Source organism: Tursiops truncatus, chromosome 3 (genome assembly GCF_011762595.2).
Source record: "Tursiops truncatus isolate mTurTru1 chromosome 3, mTurTru1.mat.Y, whole genome shotgun sequence".
Classification (NCBI taxonomy): domain Eukaryota; kingdom Metazoa; phylum Chordata; class Mammalia; order Artiodactyla; family Delphinidae; genus Tursiops; species Tursiops truncatus.
In genome coordinates, this window is record NC_047036.1 from 26,348,646 (window position 1) to 26,369,281 (window position 20,636).

The following is a 20,636-nucleotide window of genomic DNA, read 5'->3' on the forward strand; positions in this document are numbered from 1 at the left end:
TCAGCAAAATCCAAACAACAGGACAAGGGATCCAATTTTATCAACAAATATTCCTCAAGGAAAAAAATAAAGAGAGATGAGGGAAAGAACTTATAGATTGAGGGAAACTAAAACAGACATATAAAACGAAAATGAAACAGAACAAAATTATTAAAGATGGATACTGGGTTGGGATAGAGACTTAGGGAGGTTGTAATTAGGAGGAAGCCTTGAACGGCTTCTGGACAGCTGGCAAGGTTCTATCTCCTGGCCTGGGTGACGGCTGCAAGCATGTTCGCCTTAAGATAATCCACTAGCCTATATATTTGTTTATGAGATTTTCCATTTGTATTTTAATCATAAAAATTACATGAAACCTTTATATACACATATAATTATACGTATTTTTCATGATTTTTATATGTTATATTTAATCATACCTCCCCAAATTTTTATGAAATATATCCCCAAACCTGAATACCATGCTGATCTCTTTAGTATGATAATTAAGGTCTCCACAGATTCCATGCTTAAGCACTTCTGCACCTTACACTTTTCTGAATTGTTAAAAAAAAAAAAAGGAAAAAAGGAAAAAAATTACTTACCATATATACCAACTCCAAAGACTGAGAAAAACAATTGCATCACTGTCAGACACAGGGTTAATATCCACAATATATGTATGGAAAGTCCTGGTGAATCAATACATAAAAAGATCAATACCCTAAATTAGAAAATGGATAAAGAACATGATCAGGTAACTCACAGAAAAAAAATACAAATTACCAATAAAGATAGTAAATGATAATCAACCCTTCAATAAGTAAAACAATTTGACCATACTCCTCACTATTACCTTGGCAAAGACCAGGATTGATGACACCCTCTACGGTATTAGCTAAGGTGTGGGGAAACCAGCATTCACATCATTTGAAGTGGAACTTAACATGAATCTTAGAAAATTCGGCTTTATCTTTTACATTTTCAAGGCATAGTCTTTGAGCAAACTTACTTCTATTAATTCCTCCTATGGAAATCAAATATAAAAATATGTACAAAAATATACGTTACAATATGTTTGTAATAATGAACATGAGAAGAACCCAAATGTCCATTAATATGAGAAATTATACAATGAAGCCAAAAATGATTAAAGAGAATGATGTGTGCTTATTCTGAAAGTTCTCTACAATGTAAGGGCAAAAAGTAAATTGCACACCAGTATATAATGATGCTAGTGGGAATCACAGTTATACCGCCGCTCTATCAGGAGTAATTGCCTACATAATTCTAATACTGGGCTGAGGAAGTGTGGATATCAATCTAACTTTACCATCCATGCCTCTTTGAAGAGTAAGTAGCCTGCAAGGTGACAAGCCTTAACATCACTTCCTTACTTGGTGCTATTAAAGAACATACGACATTCATGCAGAACTTACAAGAGTCAGGGCTATCATTCTGGGACCCAGTGGACTGCAATGAATTAGAAATTACCTCAGGTTGTCAGTCATCTTGATCTGGATGAAAGTGAAATGGAACAATGTTATCTGACAATATAAATATCTCCATTTAAGATGGAGAGGCCATTGAGTTGGAATTAAACTTCATAAATACCTCACATAGACTTGTGACTAGTGGTTTCCATGTTCCTGGGGCAAGAGTAGCCATGCATGGCAGTCATGGACTCCTGTCATCATCAGGCTGGATGTCATCACTCATTGGTCCTATATTGCCACTGAACCACACACCAGCCCCTCTCACTTTCCTTCAGGTGGTGGCCAAATTCAAGGCTTTGTCATACTTTAAAAAAGTATTGTACCCATCTGTTTGCAAACGAGGGGAAGAACTGAGTAACGTAATGCATCAGAGGCCACAAGGCAATATTGCTTCAGCAGGCCAGGGATTTCTTGGCCAAGTGACATCTGATGATGCTTGTTTCTCCTGAGAATATATAGAACTAGTCAACTTTTTCACCCCCAAAAGATAATTTATGTAAGTTATACCAAGATATCAGAATAAAGCAGGGATATCCTTTTATCATTGTATTTTGCACCACCATGAGAATTTTTTGCATGCCCGCTATTGTGGTTTTTGTCTCTGTTAAGGAAAAGAAGCCCCCTCCTAGTCCCCAAATAAGAAAGGAAAAATTATGGTTGAATGCCATTACTGTTTTCAATCACTTCAGGATTAAAAGCTCAAACACTTACCAGATAATGTGAGGCTGGGCAACCCCTCCAATCCAAGCCTGTTCTTCATTAAATGAAGATAGTAATTGCAGTTTGGGGAGGTCAAAACAAGATATAAAATACTTTACTAGGCACAGAGCATGCATTCAGTAAGTTTCCTTCTTTTCTCCCTTCTGTTACAGCATTGTTCCAGACCAGGTTATTCTAAGGAACACTCAGCAATTAAACATATGAAGAAATCGATTTATTATTGCACAGTAAATTTTATTATATCAAAACTCACTGCCTGATTCTTGGATCTGAAGGCTTTTAACAAAAGTGGCATAAGCCTGTGGACATACTGCTCCTTCCACACAGAATAATGTCCCTGGAGTCACACCATTCCTGCTTGCAGAGAACTGTAAAACAGGGGCCTTCTACAGGAAGAAGGAGTTCTAGATAACACCCTCCCCTCTGGATGGGACCACTTGTCCTCTCCTCTGGAGACACGACCGTGTACTGAAGTCGAGGTCACACACAGGTAGAGCTGACGGGCGCTCTGCTCTGAAACAAACGCTGCAAGTTTGGGTGAGGCCCTTTCCCCCTTGCTTGAGAATACAGATGAGCTTATAAAGCCAAGAATACCTTAGAAACAACCGTTACCTCATTTCTAAAATCTCTGCTGGAGGAAAACAGTAAATCTTCACCTAAAAGGAAATTTCAGGACATGGTATAAGTTTCAAGTATCCATTTTGTGGGAAGAAACTACAAATTAATACTTTCTATACTTAATTACCACCAGTAGTTATCATTTTTGGAGGTAAAGGAGGTTATTTTAATGGAGAGAAAAATCCGTCTTTTTTCATGAGTTAAAACAGGAATTGGCAAACCAACGCCCATGGCCAGCTGCCTATTTTTGTAAATGAAGTTTTACTGGAATACAGCCTCACCCATTTATTTGTATTGTCCATGGCAACTTTCATTCAGCAGAGTTGAGTAGCTGCAACACCGTACATGGCTCACAAAGCCTAAAACATTTTCTTAAAATATTTTCTATCTGGCCCAATAAGAAGAAGTTTGCCAACCCCTGCGTAGAAATATTGCCATACTAAACTAAGGCTAAGTAAAAGTTCACCAGAAAGAAAACTAAAACCACAATAATTAGAATACAAAAATACAAATGACATGCTTGGTCTGATTCAGGCACTTTCAAGATCATAGTTTATTTATTACTTCAGATAAAAAGATAGTATACATATTAGGGAATCCCTTAAAATTCAACTCTAGAGTTATACACCATCTAGTACTTTTGAATTGAATGTTAACCAAAAAAGTCTCTAAACACCTGAAAGCCCCACTAGTAACATGAACTACGGTAATAAAAAATTTGACATTTAATTTGTTCAATATGTAGTATTTACATTATGAAACCAATGGTAATACGATAAACAATGATAAAGAAATAGTAAAAATAAACTCTAAAAAGCAAAGGTTTATATTCTTACAATGTGCTAATTATCATAATTGTATATAAAAATTAAAACACAGCAGAGCTTTCTGCTACAAAACTCTTAATCATCTGAGTTGTAGTCGTTACTTGCTAACGATTTACATGCAACATCTGCTAGTGCTGACATTTGATTTTTTTCCCCCAAGAAAGTGTGAGTAGATATTTATTTAAGAGCAGACATTAATTTACTTGTGGACAGAAAAAGATAAAACTGTACTCAAGATTAGTACTGGTCACAAGCCTCTTCTCTACAGAAATGATAAAAATAATAAGACTGAAAACAATTCCAGAAAGGAGATGCACAGGCAAAGAGTACCATGAATGGCACAGCTCAAAAAATCTTGGGACCAATTAGACACACATGTTTTCTCTCTCCTTCAATGACGAGAGGTCTATTTTGCCATCAAATTACAATGCCTGTAGCAAGTAAGGGGCACCAGGTGTATAACTAATTAAACCCTGCAAAATACTAAGATGGGCAGTGGTGGCCAGAAGAAGGAACAACTTCTATGTAATTCAAACTATATACAGCATAACTGAATGCAGCTCATCCCAAACTGGCTATGTGAAACAATTGGACCTTTATGATTTAATAGTTAAAATTATGACAAGTGTAATAATACAATAGATTTACATGGAAAGCAAGATCCAAGGGGCACTTTATATTATTTACTGTGTATTTCAATTTAAAAATAATTTTGCTAAGTATACATCTCAACTGAGGTCTATGTATAAAATGTCCTAATAGATACAGATATTTACCTTTGGTGAGTTAAAGGCCTTTTTGTGACTTCTGTCTGAATTGCAGGCAGAATGCGAGATGTATGTGCACATGTGGGAGAAACTCAACCTGAGGTAATCCAAAAGATGTGCGTGTGAGGAACCTGGAGGTACTCTGACAGTCAAAGCACACCAGAACCCCAACGGGCAACAGTGAGGATGGCAACGAGCAATGGAATGCCAGTATGGCGGTGAAACTTTTTCCACAACAGAAAGAGGAAGGCCTCTCGTACCAGCAGAATCCTGCATACATACACAAAAGAAAAAGCCACCCACCATTTCATAAAACAAAAGCCAATTATAGTGTGGGAAGTACAAACTGCAGAAAACCAGGAGTCCTGGAAGAAAAACGACTGGTTCCCGCGAGAGAAAGGAGGACGCTTGGTTCTGCGCAGGGTCACTTGGTGAAGGCGGCCACCACTGCCCACAGCACCTCGTTGGTGCTGGCCTTCAGACACTCCACCTCAGGGTCTAAGTCCAGGAGCTGCCGCACCCGCTTGGTGGCTAAATCGTACTGCTCGTCCACGAGGGGCGCGAACGCGTTCTCCAGGACATCCGAGGCGTGGGCCAGGTAGATGAGGGCCAGCAGGCGCTTGTCCATGCGGTGAGGGTCGTTCACCCATTTGTCGAGAACGGCTTCCTGCACCTTCTTGATGAGGCGCTGCTTAATGTTGTTGTTGGTGAGGGGATGTGTCGTCATGTCAAAAAGAAGGAAGTTCTGTTTCTCGGTTGTCAATACGCCCTTTTCTACCAGGTTTTTAGCTAATCGTTCCCTCACGTTTCTTAACTGATAATGCAATTTTAACGGATTCCACGTCTCACCTAAAAGAAAGATTCCCGAAGTTAGAAATGATAGGTATTATCTGCTAATCTTATTAAATTTTGTACTGTTAAAATGAACAATAACATTTGACTTTTTTTCCTCCAGAGAAACAGAAGAAAATCCAACTATGTTTTCTTGCCAACTAAACCATGAACCCCTTGATGGTCAGGCCTTTGGTTTCTAAGCACCTGGCACATGATTTTCAGGCACATCGGTTACTCAAGCTGAAAGCAGTCTCCAAACCAGTTCCCCTAATGCGGAATAAGCCAAATACCAATATTAAATTATGTTTGGCTTCTCTCTAGCTACTGTCAAAAAGCAGCCACTAGCAAAATATAAGATCTCTTTTCTGTTAAACACCCATCTGCAACAAAAAGAGAAAAGAATTAAAAAGTTTCCTGATTAATAAGTTATTCCTGAACCGCTACATATACCTGACCTATAAAGCTGGGAAAGCCTGTTTAGGCAATGCTATTCTTTGCTGACAAATAATATAAACCTAATTATAGAAGGCAAAACATTTTCATCATTTTAATCTTGTCATCTATGCGTATTTCCCTTTGAGACAGAAATATTTAAAATAAAACCAAGGGACTTCCCTGGTGGTCCAGTGGTTTAAGACTTCACCTTCCAATGCAGGAGGTACAGGTTGGATCCCTGGTCGGGGAGCTAAGACCCCACATGCCTCGCAGCCAAACAACAACAACAAAAAAAAACACACAATAAAAACCCAGAAGCAATACTGTAACAAATTCAATAAAGACTTTAAAAATGGTCACATCAAAAAAATCTTAAAAAAAAAAAAAAAACCCAAATATTTTTCACTAAAACAGTTTTTTTCTTTATAGAAGACTAGAAGGAAATACATCAAAATATTAATCTTGATTATTTGGGGGATTATATTATATGTGACAAATTTTCTTTTTTGTACTTTTTGTATTTTCCAAATAATCTCCAATGAACATGTAACTATTTGGGTAATTTGAAAAAAATACTATAGTAACTTTCTAAATTGGGTCATGTTAGAGATCAACCACCGGCACTTTTATTACATGCAAAAGCTGAAATTTTATAATATTGAAGAAAAACAATTGTACTGTCTACTACAGCAGCCATTAACTATATAGGGCTATTAAATTTAAATTAATAAAAAAAAAAAAACTCAGGGAATTCCCTGGCAGTCCAGTGGTTAGGACTCCATGCTTCCACTGCAGGGGGCCCAGGTTCGATCCCTGGTCAGGGAGCTAAGATCCTACAAGCCCTGCAGCACAGCCAAATAAATAAATAAGCAGGAAAAACAACTCAGTTCCTCAGTTGCCCTAACCACGTTCCAAGTGCTCAATAGCCAAGTGGGGCTAGAGGTTACTGAGCGGACATCACAGAAATAAAGCATTTCCATTGTTGCAGAAAGCTCTAGTGGAAAGTGCTGACTTAAAATACATTAGTATTCAAAATTATTTTGCCATATGACTTAACACTGAAGAATATGGGGCTATGATGGAGTAATCAGTCTTGGACTTGCCTTCTGGAGTTAAACAATTAGAAATCTGCATAAAATGTATGAAACAACTGTTCAGATGCTAGTCAAAAGGCAGCCCAGAGCTGTGACCTTTGAGAGAAACCTCACTGAGCCCTACTACTGCCCAAGCTTACTACCCAAAGGCACATGCCAGGCAGCAGAGCAGAACAGAAGACCTCAAGTAGAGCACAGGACTCACACTGTGTAAAAAGGCAGAGATCAGAGCTGGGGGAGGCTAAGGCAGCTGGAATATGCAAGGCAGAGTACTGGAGAAGAGGGGACTATGCAGAATAAGAGCTCTAGAAATCTGCGTGGTGTTCGCTTGAGTCTGGCCAAAAACAAAGCCACATGTGTTATGGTGTCAAACTCCACAAAACAAGGTTAAAAAAAAAAAAATCAAGGAAGTTGTAATGTGAATAATTCCAAGAGTTCACAGAGGGCTAGGGTAAATTTGAATTGCAATTAGCCTGAGTGGAAAGGTCTCACTGAACACCCAGGACATTCAGAAAGGATTCCAGAAGGATCACATCTTAGTAATAGGGCTAAACTAGCCCTTGAGTAAAGGCTACTCCAGACCTGACCTAACAAAGCTTACAAACAAAACTGATCCACAAGTAACTTAAGTACCTAGCAAAACAAATTTCAACAGTCTTTAAAGACAAACAAAATTCAGCACACAACAACGTAGCACTCACAATGTCCAGCATCCAATAAAAATTACTAGACTTGTGAAGAAGCAGGAGAATGTGACCCAAAGCTAAGGGGAAAAAAAAATCAACAAAAACAGTCAAACAGGGACTTCCCTGGTGTCTTCCCAGTGGTTAAGACCCTGCAATTCCACTGCAGGGGGCGCAGGTTCGATACCTGGGTAGGGAACTAGGATCCCGCATGCCACACAACCAAAAAAAAAAAAGTCAACCAGGGCTCCCCTGGTGGCGCAGTGGTTGAGAGTCCACCTGCCGATGCAGGGGACACGGGTTCGTGCCCTGGTCCGGGAAGATCCCACATGCTGCGGAGCGGCTGGGCCCATGAGCCATGGCCGCTGAGCCTGCACGTCCGGAGCCTGTGCTCCGCAACGGGAGAGGCCACAACAGCGAGAGGCCCGCGTACCGCAAAAAAATAAAAAAAGTCAACCAAATCTGACATGACCCAGAAATAACAGAGACAATGGCATTAGCAGACAAGGAGTTTAAAATGGCTATTTTAAATATCTAAATAATTTAAAGGAAAGCACGAGCACAATGAAGAGAAAATGAGAGCTTTTCTTTTTTAAAGGCTAAATGATCTGGATCTGCCATTTTACATTTTGTTATTCACGCTGTAAAACTAGGGACTTGAAAAAAACCTGTCAATTAAATAATGAAGAAATGGTACCATGAATCATTATTAAAGTCATCTTCTACATTTAAAGAAAACATAACCACGACTTCCCTGACAGTCCAGTGGTTAAGACTCCATACTTCCACTGCAGGGGGCACGGCTTCAATCCCTGGTCAGGGAACTAAGATCCCACATGCCACGAGGCACAGCCAAAAAAAAAAAAAAAAAAAAAAAGATTAAAAGCAAAAAATAAAGAAAACAAGATAAACTTTTCAAATAAAAAACCGTGGCAAATCAGCTTCCACAAAAAGAAAAACAATCATTGCATTCAATTTCCTTGTTAACTTCAAAAAGTAAAAGAGTTGAAATATATTTGGGGCCCTATTAGATTTTAAAACTTAACAGTATAAAAGAAAAATATAACTCAATAATAAATGAAATTCTATTTTCAATTTCTGGTGTTAAATTAGCCCACACCTACATTTAATGTTAAGAAATCATTAACAAAAACAAAAAACAACAAAAAAAGAGAAATCATTAACAGTTACTTGATGAAGCACTACAGCATAATAGGTTATGAGAGCAAGCTCTGGAGCCAGACTGTTTGGATTTCAATTCCAATTTGGTCATTTCCTAGCAGTGCAACCCTGGGCAAGGCTTCTTACCTATTCCTCTGTCTTTTCATCTGTAAAGCGATGAAAACAACTCTTTCCAGCTCACAAGGGTTATTACGAGGATTAAGTTAAGTTAAAGACATATCAAGTTCTTAGAATAGAGCCTGGTACATGGTAAGCTCGCAATAAACGTTAGCTATTATTATTTAACCATGTGCAGAATCAGCACTTTGGCAGAAAGAGTTTATCCTATTTATAATGGTCTAAAGAAATCATACTAGGTACTGAGAATGCAGACATTAGTAACACATATTTCTTTTTTTTTAAATGTATTTATTTAATTTATTTATTTTTGGCTGCGTTGGGTCTTCAGTGCTGCACACAGGCTTTCTCTAGTTGCGACTAGCGGGGGCTACTCTTCGTTGCGGTGCACGGGCTTCTCATTGCGGTCGCTTCTCTTGTTGCAGAGCACGGGCTCTAGGTGCACAGGCTTCGGTAGTTGTGGCACGCAGGCTCAGTAGTTGTGGCTGACGGGCTCTACAGCACAGGCTCAGTAGTTGTGGTGCATGGGCTTAGTTGCTCCGTGGCATGTGGGATCTTCCCGGACCAGGGCTTGAACCCGTGTCCCCTGCATTGGCAGGCAGATTCCTAACCACTGTGCCACCAGGGAAGTCCTAGTAACACATATTTCTAACTCTAGAAATTTTAAATCAAAGGAAGGGAACATTCATAATATAACAACTAACTGTACTTAACTGGCTAGAATAAGATGTAAATAGGGCCATAAAAACAATATGAACCAAGAGCCCAGAGGAATAAGAAATTACTTGAGTTTGATGTTAAGGGCACGCATCTTTCAAAGGTTAGTTATGACTTTCATTTTTCAATTGTTGTACCAACCCACTGTCTCCCCAATAAATGCCTGCCGCAACTTTCACCAGACAGTTTGGGTTTTGTTTTGTGTTTTGTTTTGTTTTGTTTTGCGGTACGCGGGCCTCTCACTGTTGTGGCCTCTCCCGTTGCGGAGCACAGGCTCCGGATGCGCAGGCTCAGCGGCCATGGCTCACAGGCCTAGCCACTCCGCAGCATGTGGGATCTTCCCGGACCGGGGCACGAACCCGTGTCCCCTGCATCGGCAGGCGGACTCTCAACTGCTGCACCACCAAGGAAGCCCTGTTTTGTGTTTTCTAATATCATTGGCACGTGGTAGGCAGCCTAAGGCACCAGGCTAGAATTAGCTAGGTTGTGTTTTCTGACATTCTTAAATGACTTTTGGAAATTCAAACTTATAAACACAGAATAATCGATAGCCAAATTTATGTAAAAGCCCATAAAAAACTATAGTTCAAATCCAAGGTTAATTAATTAACTATACTCATAATAATAATTTGTCAGTTATCAAAGAAGTACTATTCCCTGGCAACTCACTAGTCAATTAGGAAGTTATTCTATGTCTCAGAAAACATCTTGGCTACCTATTCTCAAATAATTGTTGGGGCGGCGGCGAGGGAGGATAAGATTATTCTAAGGTCAATTTCTCTTTACAGACCTAAAAAAACCAGAAATCCCTCTGATGCCGCTATACAATGATTTTTTTCCTCTCATTGGAAATAAATGGTATTAGCAGTTTATAACTTACTGTCTATTGTACTGAAGTCATGCTAATAAGGTTTATCCACACCTTATCCACAATTAAATCGTACATACTGCACCCAACAGAACAAGTAATGCTTATTACAAAGTTCCTGTGACAAGTTCCTCAAATCCAAAATATGCTACCTTAGTTTAGTGTTGCTACTAAGAAAGAGCAGAGCCTGAACACAGACCAACCTTCAAATAATGTGTTCCATTTATGACTGGACCTTCTTATGGGCAATCATTTCTGCCTCGGAGGAAGTTAACAAAAAAGGACTCAGACATCATCTTTTGATGCAGTTCCCTGGAAAAGGGCAAATCTTGTGTGCCCACTCCAACAAAAATGTTATTCAGCTTTCCTCAGATATTTTTTAAAAATGAAAAAATCCCATAAGCAGAAAGCTGAATCAGTATGGGTAATATGTAAATGTTGTTTGATACTATTTTGAACACCCCAAAAAAGGTACAATAAAATAAGAGTGGTGGGACTTCCCTGGTGGTACAGTGGTTAAGAATCCACCTGCCAATGCAGGGGATACGGGTTCGAGCCCTGGTCCAGGAAGATCTCAGATGCCGCGGAGCAACTAAGCCCATGCGCCACAACTACTAAAGCCCACGCGCCTAGAGCCCGTGCTGTGCGTCAAGAGAAGCCACCACAATGAGAAGCCTGTGCACCACAATGAAGAGTAGCCCCTGCTCGCTGCAACTAGAGAAAGCCCGTGCACAGCAACAAAGACCTGATGCAGCCAAATATAAACAAACAAAAATAAATAAATAAATAACTGAGTGGTCAAAGTGTCTTGGCATCCTGACATTTCTGCCTTTTATTTTATTTTTTTCTATTTGGGCTTTTGTTTTTTAAATTTTTTTATTTTAGTTGATTTACACGTCTGTCTTTTATTTTAAAAGAACCAAATTAATCTAAATCCAAAGAATAAAGTTACCCCTGAGATTATTAGCATACTTAAGACAACAGTATAAACTGGGGTGGGAGGAGGGGAGTTGGTTAAGTGAAGAGAAGATACAATAAAGGTTTAACCTATACTATCTACTAAAAGATTTAGCTGCTTCAATTTAAGCAGAATGTTGAATATCTTTTAAATATACTGTAACAAACCCCCAATGGAGGAATAATGTTCAAAATTCTAGATTAAAAGATGTTACTGTGATCCATATTGTCATTCATCCTAAGTTACTCACTATGCAAAAAAGACTTTATAAGTTATACAAGCAAATTTTTAATGTATAGAATTTATTTATAGTTAACTCTTTTATAAAGGCAACTGTGAGAAGTATATACGGAGAGGAAAAGTTCTTCAAAGGTTATTTATATCCCACTGCCCAACAATTATTTCAGTGAAAATGACATACTGGCAGGCACCTAAATAACTTCACTACAAAAAACTTCCATCTTCCTTGACATGTTACAAAAAAAAAAAAAAAGCAGCTTTGTTCATATATTTGGCAGTCTAGCGACATCTTGTGACCAAACTGATCAATTACATGTCTTACGACTTCAGAAAGCAAAAAATACTATTCTTGAAAACAGAAAAGTAGTCTTTAAACTTTTTACTCTTTGTCTCAAATACACATATTTATTAATTTTTTTAAATTAACAAGATATATAAGTAATATTTAAATATCAGTAATTTTAACATGTATATATGCACACTGTAAATAACGGTAAGATGAACCCCTGGGTATGCATCCTCCCACCCCAGGTAAAGAAGAAAGCTTCATCAAGACCTTAGATGCTTCCCTTGTGTCTTCTCTGCCTCAGAGGTAACCACCAAACAAACTTAGGTTAATCATTCTTTTTTCTTTACATATAGTCTCACCACCTATGCACGTATCCCTCAACAATACAGTACAATACATAGTTTTGAAAACCTAGTAACAAGTACAGACTTAACTGTGTAAGGATAGGTCCACCAATTTTACCACCCCCTCTAATCCCTCTGAACAGGAACACTTCCTACTTTCTGTCTCATTTTTACCTTTCAAAGGCCCAATCCAAGTTCCACTTCCTCCAACTACTAAAGCTCCCAAGGATTTCTTTTCTCTGGGCTACTGCACTTTCAGAGAACCATACTGTTAAACTCTAATCTGTTATTAATCTGTTATTAGAAATACACAACTGGGGACTTCCCTAGTGGTCCAGTGGGTAAGACTCCACACTCCCAATTGCAGGTGACCCCGGTTTGATCCCTAGTCGGGGAACTAGATCCGGCATGCATGCTGCAACTAAAGATCCTGCATGCCTCAACGAAGACCCAGCGCAGCCTAAATAAATAAATAGATAGATAGAAATATACAACTGTTCTTCAAATGAATTTTAAGATTCTTTTAGTATGGAAGCACTTCTTTTTAAGTTTCATAGTACCTACATCAGCATTGCTGCAATAACTGATATTAGATACCACTCATTATTTTGAAGCAACTAAAAAATTTTAAATTAACAAACTGACCCACAGAACTGAACACTTAAAAATGGTTAAAATGGTGTTAGGTTGGATACAATTTTTTATTAAAAACCAGCAAGCACTAGCACTACTTTAACTAGGTGGGAAGTAGATATTTTCTTAATTTAAAAGAAATGTGCTTTTTTCTCCTTCTCCCACTCCAGATTCCTTTCTTTTACGCTGAAATTACAGGTCATTCCTATTACACATCAGGAACATGCAACCAAAGTGCTATAGGTGATATTTTGGCATGTACAGCCATCCTAAACTTCACAGGATGTTGTTTAAAAAAATTTAAAAACCACTTTCTTAGTATTAGCTTCTTGGTTTACACAAATTCCTAACTCAAATGGACACTCTTTCACAAAATCTTAATTATATTTAATACTTTTGAGAAAAGCTTATAGACGTCTGCCCTCCTCTCACTCAACCAAGTGAGAACAGCGCACACAGCTCAAGTTGAAAACCACTTTCATTTATCATACACATTGAGTACTGGATAAGCTACATGCATAAAATGTTACGTAACCGGTAAAGTTTAAGACATATACAGCCACCTTAAACGGTGAGATTCAACTCTTTACAAGCTATACTCCCTGTGTACCATGCGTACATAACAAAGGAAATCCAGTGGTCTAAGATATATTATTAACCCAAATCCCAATGTGCCATTAACATGTATGATGTAAGATAAAGAGACTGTTGATGGATGAAGCATCTGAAAACACCTCCACGTGCTAAGTGGCACCAAAGTGGTATCAAAAACATTGACGTTAAGGCAAGACAAACTATATTCCATAAAAAGAACTTTAGCACTCTGACTTACCTGACTTACCTCCCAAAAAAGTAAATACAACTTGAGAAACCCTCCTTTTGGTCAGCTGAGAACCTAATTACAAATTCTAATTTGCACCACCGGAAGTGGTAATGGCCAACAACAGCAGCACAACGTGAGCACAACACAAAGACTGCTTAGGCCAGTGAACTCCAGAGAGTGCAGAAATGATCCATCAGTTAGAAGGTACTAGCACTCCTATTTTTATCTCAAAAAAATCATATTTGCTAATATTTAACATATGGAGTTAACATCATACCCTCACTGAGTCTTTGTCAGCTGGCCACAGTTTGCTGAATAGGTGGAAGGCTCACCCAAAGAGGGCTGACAATGTTCTGAGCACTGTGACATACAGTTTTGGTATGTGCCGAGTAACTACCTAGCTTTAACCAAACAAACTTTCATCAAATGGGTAAAGTAATTTTAAAAGATTTCCTACAAAAAAATTGTAATTGAAGATGACATCAATATCACAACCACAAAGAAGGAAAGAGGGTCACATTAAAGTTTCTCTTACTCAATGAGGTAAAAAGTTATCAGCAGATCTACAAAAGGGTGGTCAAAAAAAAAACCCTCAAAATGATCAAGACAGGGCTTCCCTGGCGGTGCAGTGGTTGAGAGTCCGCCTGCCGATGCAGGGGACACGGGTTCGTGCCCCGGTCTGGGAAGATCCCACATGCCGTGGAGCGGCTGGGCCCGTGAGCCATGGCCGCTGAGCCTGCGCGTCCAGAGCCTGTGCTCCACAATGGGCGAGGCCACAACAGTGAGAGGCCCGCATACCGCAAAAAAAAAAAAAAAAAAAAAAAAAAATCATCAAGACAAACTTGTGAATAAGCTTATGTTCTCTACCAATAAGAAGGAAGAATGAACCCTGCCATAGTATAAAGTGCCCATTTATTGTCCTACTATCTAAGTTTGGAATATGTGTATTCACATTATAAATAAACAAACATGCAAAACTCGATCTTTTACTGATATAAGAATATCTTCATAATACAACTATTACTTTAGAAACTCTATTTATAAGTGAGAAAAATGACATGTTAATTACCAAACTCTGACAACCTCCAAACGTTTTTAAAACAGTCTAAAAAGCAATATATTTGAACATGAAATGAAATGAGCATAGATGTATGCAGAAGCTATGTTTTATATAACAGTACAGAGGAACAACAAGCTAACTCAGGTCCTATACTCCAGGAGTTTACTATCTAGAAGATTAGACAAATACACAAGTAACTTTAAAATAAATGTAGTCATTAGTGCTATCAACCAAGTAAGTGTTCCTTCCTACAGCTGCACTTCCTATCTCTCTAAAGTTAGGGGAGGCCATGTGACTTGCTCTGACCAATGAAACCTGCACCACACGTCATTTCTGAGCAGAAATTTAAGAGCCTGGGTGATCTGTTATTCTCTTCTTTCCTTTACACTAGTGACTGACAGTGCTCCAGATGGTGGCAGCTCCATCTGCCCAGCTGCCAAGGTGAGAATGAAGTGGCCTGTGACTGACTTACAGTATGAGTGAGAAGTAAACTGTTGTTTTAAGCCACTGAGGTTTTAGGGTTGTCTGTTACCACAGCTTAACCTAGCCTATCCAGAATAAGGCAGCATGAAGTAATTTTGACAAAGAATGACAGGAGCTAAGGAAGCTAAGGAAGTACACTATATCTGATTCACATCTGCTCAGTTTTGTTAAAGGGGATGAAATTTTAAAAACCACTATTTTCCCTATTTAGTGACTGATTAACTTTCAAGATTGCCTAACTAACTAAACAAGCTTTTGGCTATTTTGTCTAAGTTCCTTTCAAAAGGATTTTAAACTTTTACAAAAATCTCTCAGAGAATTCAGTTTTTAGTTTATACACAGAAGCTTACCACTAAGTAATTCAATCCAGTTCTGGACCGTTTCTGGAGGCTGAGTCTCCTTAACGTGCTTTAGAGCTTCATCAAGAAGAACATCCCCTGTTGGAGCATCTGACTTACAAATCACCTAAAATGTAATCAACAAGAATCACATGATCTACTTGATCTTTCTAAACAAAAAACTTAATTATGCAAACACTTCATTACGCTTAAAGCCCCAAGTGTTCATACAGTATCGAAGTTCAGATTTTAAACTAATTCCATACTAAGGAAATCCAATATTTAACCTAACCAGATTAGCCACAATCATGAACGAAAATTTAGCTACTGTGCAATAATTAGGAAAGCAAAATGGTAGAACAGTTTATACTCATCGGAATTCCATTTACTGCTAAACCTTGGGCTATCTGATCCAGAAATTCATTTTTTAAACATTTATTAGTTATAGAAACAGACTCAATTATACATAAGAATTGAATATAGAATAAAGGTGGCATTTCACATCAGTAGAGAAATTAATTTTTCAATAGCTATAATAAAACAACTGGCTCCCCAGAGCTTATACCACAATAAAAGATGAAGATTTAAATATGAAATATAATTGAGGGGATAAGAAAGTTTTCTCAAAATTGTGACAACAAGCAGAATCCTTGAAAATACCAATAGTTCTGATTACATAAAATTTTTAAATACTACCAAACTTTAAGTTAAGCACTTTAAGAGCAGAAAAACCAGAGGTAGGGTATAAGAGAAGAAAACGCTACACTGCTTTAACCAAGTACTAGATTTTTATAGCCTTCAATAATGTTCTTGGCTAAACAACAAATTTCTGGTTGAAATTCTATAATATCAAAGTTGAATCTGTTATATTACTTTACATTACCTGTTAAAATGTTATGAAATTTAACAGTATTATTTTAAAAATGGGAGTCTTCCCTCAAACTTGTCCTTGACAATACGTCCTTTCCTTTTTGCTCAATCTTATGAAAGGTTAAAAAAAAATACAGTATCTGAGACAACATGACCCAATGGAAATATAATTAGAACCAGAAATACATGGCACAAATCTATTTTAAAAATTTTTAGTAGTTATATTTTAAAAAATGAAAACAGGGAAAATTAATTTTAGTATGTCTGATTTAACCCACCATAGCCAAAATACTGACATGTAATAAATATTTTTAAATTGAGACTGTTTTTTTTTTTTTTCTTATTTTTCCATAGTAAGTCTTCAAACATCCAGTGTGTTTTTATTTACAGAATGTCTCAATTTGCACTAACCACATTTCAAGTGTCTGGCTCATAGCCACATATGGCTAGTGGCTACCATCCTGGACAGTGCAGATATAGAACATCTTCATCATCACAGAGTTTGATTGGAAAGTACTATTCTAGACCATGCTTTTAGTAGGGGGTCAGAGAAAATAAGAAAAAAGAAAGGAGAACTTTGGGAGAAAAAGTTGTATGTCTATATGCTATGGTCATGCCACCACTTCTTACTTCTCACTTACTCCCTAAATCTACTTCCATCTGGCCTCAACACCCAGTGCATGCCCACCCCTTTGAGAATGGTCTCACGGTGACAATAAGCTGGGTAGAGTTGGATCTCTTTTCTTATGAAATTCTGCCCCCCAAATCTCTCTCAGATGGACTATTTTTCTCCATCACCTCTGCAATCATTCTAATCTACCTAATCTGATTAACTTTCCTTGGATTAAGTTTCCCAACTAGCTTCCCTGAACTAGTTTTAGCCTTTTTCAATCCATACTCCTCACTGATCTTTCTAAAGGTAAATCTTAGCATGACATTCCAGCTTCTGCTTAAAATTCTTCAATAACTCACAGCAAGTTCCAACTCCTTAACAAAATCCAACAATGTGTGGCCCACTAGTAAATATTCCTGCCCACACATATAATTTATATTTAGGGTTTTTCTTCTTGGAGGACAAGCCTCATTCTTAAATATAAACAAATAACCAAGGATGACAAGACACTTGAAAGTCTTCAACAAGGAAGAGACCAAAAGAGAAAATAAGAACTGAAGAAACAGATAACACAGATAAAGAAAATTCTCAAAAGAGCAGTAATATCCTCAGGGATTTAAAAGAAAATCTTACATCCATAAAACAAGAAGAATAAGAAGCCACGATACAGAAAACGGTTCCTGGAAATCAAAAACATGAAAGCCACAATAAAGAACTCAACAGAGGATTAAAAGGTAAGAGAGACCAAGAGAATGTCAATTATATCCCAAAAAAGCTAGGAAACAAACCAGAAAGAAAAATAACATAAAAATCAGAAAGAAAATAAAGAACAGCCAAGAGGTCCACTCCACCTTATACAGTTCTAGAAACAGAGTGAAGATACAAGAAATAAAACTTTCCAAAATCAAAAGACACACATTTCTGGATTGAAGAAGCCCAAGCATAGTGAATTTTAAAAGACCCACATCAAGGCATATCATACAATTTCAGAACACTAGAGATAAACAGAAGATCTTAAATGCTTCCAGAGAAGAAAAACCAGGTATCATACAGAGATTGACAATCAGAAGGGCATCAGACTCTAACAGCAACTCTGTATACTAGAGGACAATGGGGAAATGCCTTAAAAATTCTGTGGGAAAAATCTAACATTCTATTCCCAGCCAATCTGTCAAACAGAAATATGGTACAATAAAGGAATTTTCAGGCATGCAAAGTCTCAAAACATTTTCCTCCCACGAGGGTGGAAGAAAACATTATATCCAGAAAACAGGGGGCTGAAAGCAGTAAAAAAAAAAAGTGACAGGAAGTCCCAGTAGAACCAAAGCATAACCAGTCCAGACTGGAACACAGGCAAATTTTAATGGAGTTATCTGATGTATATGAACATTTGAAAATTAATAATCTAACTTTTCTCTGATGGAGCATGTAAGAAAAAAGGAGAGCTACATAGAAAACTTTAAAAAAAGGGATTAACTCTAGAAAAAAACAAAACTATCTAAGAAAGGAAATCACAGGATATAACTTAACTCTACAGAAAACAGTATTAATATAGTTGTAACAATATAAAATAATCATTACTGTTTTGCCAAAAATGATGATATAACTCTATTAGGAAGATTGAAAGGTAGGGGTAAAAAGTGGTATGTAAGAGAGCCAAATATTCATCTATTTCTTTTGGCTGCACTGGGTCTTCATTGCTGTGCACGGGCTTTCTCTAGTTGTGGCGAGCGGGGGCTGCTCTTCATTGTGGTGCGCAGCCTTCTCATTGCGGTGGCTTCTCTTGTTGCGGAGCATGGGCTCTAGGCGCGTGGGCTCAGTAGTCGTGGCTCGCAGGCTCTAGAGCGCAGGCTCAGTAGTTGTGGCACACGGGCTTAGTTGCTCTGCAGCATGTGGGATCTTCCTGGACCAGGGCTCGAACCCGTGTTCCCTGCCTTGGCAGGCAGATTCTTAACCACTGCGGCACCACGGAAGGCCCGCAAATATCCATATATTTTAAGTAATAGATGTAAGTAAGTAAAGACCATCTCCAACTGATTTATCAAGAAATGGCAGTATAAGCTTATTTAGAAATATGGAGGTAAATGCCCAAGTAAGTGAAAACTGTAGCAAGCTGAATGGTGACCCCCAAAAGGTGTTCATGTCCTAACCCCCAGAATCTAATCCCCAATAAATCTTTGTAGATAAAATTAAGTGAAATCAGATCTGGAGATGAGATTGTCCTGGATTATCCAGATGAGCCCCGACATGCAATGAAAGTGTCCTTATGAGTGACATACAAAGGAGAGGGTGATGTAAAAACAGAGGACAGAGAGAGATGCAGCCAGAAGCCAAGGAAAGCCTCAAAGCCATCAGAGGCTAGAAGAGGCAAGGAACAGCACATTGTGGCCTCCAGAACTGTAAAGAGAATTAATGTCTGTTGTTTCAAGCAACCAAGTCTGTGGTAATTTGCTAAGGCAGCCTTACAAAACTAATACAAGGACTGAGAATGGCTGCCGCCCAGATACAAGACTAAGGAGTGGGGAAGGGCAGGTAGAAGATTGCTATTTTTTTTGTTGTAAGTCTTTAAGTACAATTTGATTTTATAACTATCATATATGTATTATCTTAATATAATCAATCATTATTTTTAAATGAATAGATTAAATCATATTGCAGTATTTTCCCAAAAGACTATCAACTGCCTAGTTAAGATCATACAAACAGGTAGATTGAAGTAAAAAGCCCATGCAGGCAGGGAACATGTGTCTCTTGGTCTCCAATGTATCCCCAGAGTCAGGCACAATGGATAGAAGACTTAAGCACTAAATAAATAAATGATGAATGAATAAATGAACGAAAGAGCAAATAATTTGTTGATAATCAACACAAAACTGGTTTCTGTTCCAAAAAAACCCAAATAAACAGTATCAAAATCTTTTCACTTTAGGTCAGGGCTCCATAACATTAATGTAAAATTACCTATAATTTCTACTATTAGTAGTAACCAATGTGTATATTTCATTGATAATTATAATGACAAATTCTTAAGGTTTCTGTCCTCCATAAATCTATGGTTGCACAGTAAAACAAATAAAAATTTTATTCTGCTTTATGACATAGATATCTAAAACAGTAACTTCAAAACTAATCTCATGCCAGCTCATTTGACTCTAAATGACTAGATTTAATTTTAATATTCCACGAGGAATATTTTCTGCCATACCGTGTTTACCTTGCATACAATCTTCCAGAATACATTTCTTTCTTTCCTATAGGATTATTACTCTCTCTGGCATTTCAATCAAAAAATGTTCAGTTTTCACCTAAAACTTTTTGGATTTCATTATAAGACAGTGTATTTAGGAAAAAAATAGCTTTGAAACACCCCACGTCCCCCAAGAAACAATGACAGACTAGAAGAGAAAGAGTCTTGAATATTTTAGATTGAGGTTAAAGTTAGAAATTCTAAAAACTAGTCAATAATACCTCTATTAACACAGACCTTCACAGTGGAGAGGCAGAGATGTGAAACCTACTTGTATTCTGGCAAAAAGATCAACAGCCTATGGACAGTTAATTTGCACAATACCACTTTTGAGTAGTTACGTCAAGTTTTCCAAATCATGGCTTTCAGGAGCAGCAAATAAAGTCTGGAGTCTTTCTGAA

General features: G+C 37.8%; 1 protein-coding gene and 1 long non-coding RNA gene across 3 annotated transcripts in view; both read right to left on the minus strand.

Moving 5' to 3' along the window:
* Positions 1-679, minus strand: part of LOC141278261 (uncharacterized) — a 27,840-nt gene extending 27,161 nt beyond the window's left edge. Inside the window, exon 1 of the long non-coding RNA XR_012330638.1 lies at positions 585-679. This is a non-coding gene — a long non-coding RNA (uncharacterized lncRNA). The remainder of the gene's footprint in view (positions 1-584) is intronic.
* Positions 680-3,337: 2,658 nt separating this feature from the next.
* The window catches only part of GOLPH3 (golgi phosphoprotein 3), a 53,156-nt gene continuing 35,857 nt past the window's right edge, over positions 3,338-20,636 (minus strand). For both annotated transcript variants that reach the window (XM_073802039.1, XM_019930190.3), the window contains 2 exons: positions 15,518-15,632; positions 3,338-5,256 (listed from right to left, as the gene is read on the minus strand). In XM_073802039.1, coding sequence (XP_073658140.1) covers positions 4,832-5,256; positions 15,518-15,632 — 540 coding nt within the window. In that variant the 3' untranslated portion in view covers positions 3,338-4,831. The remainder of the gene's footprint in view (positions 5,257-15,517; positions 15,633-20,636) is intronic.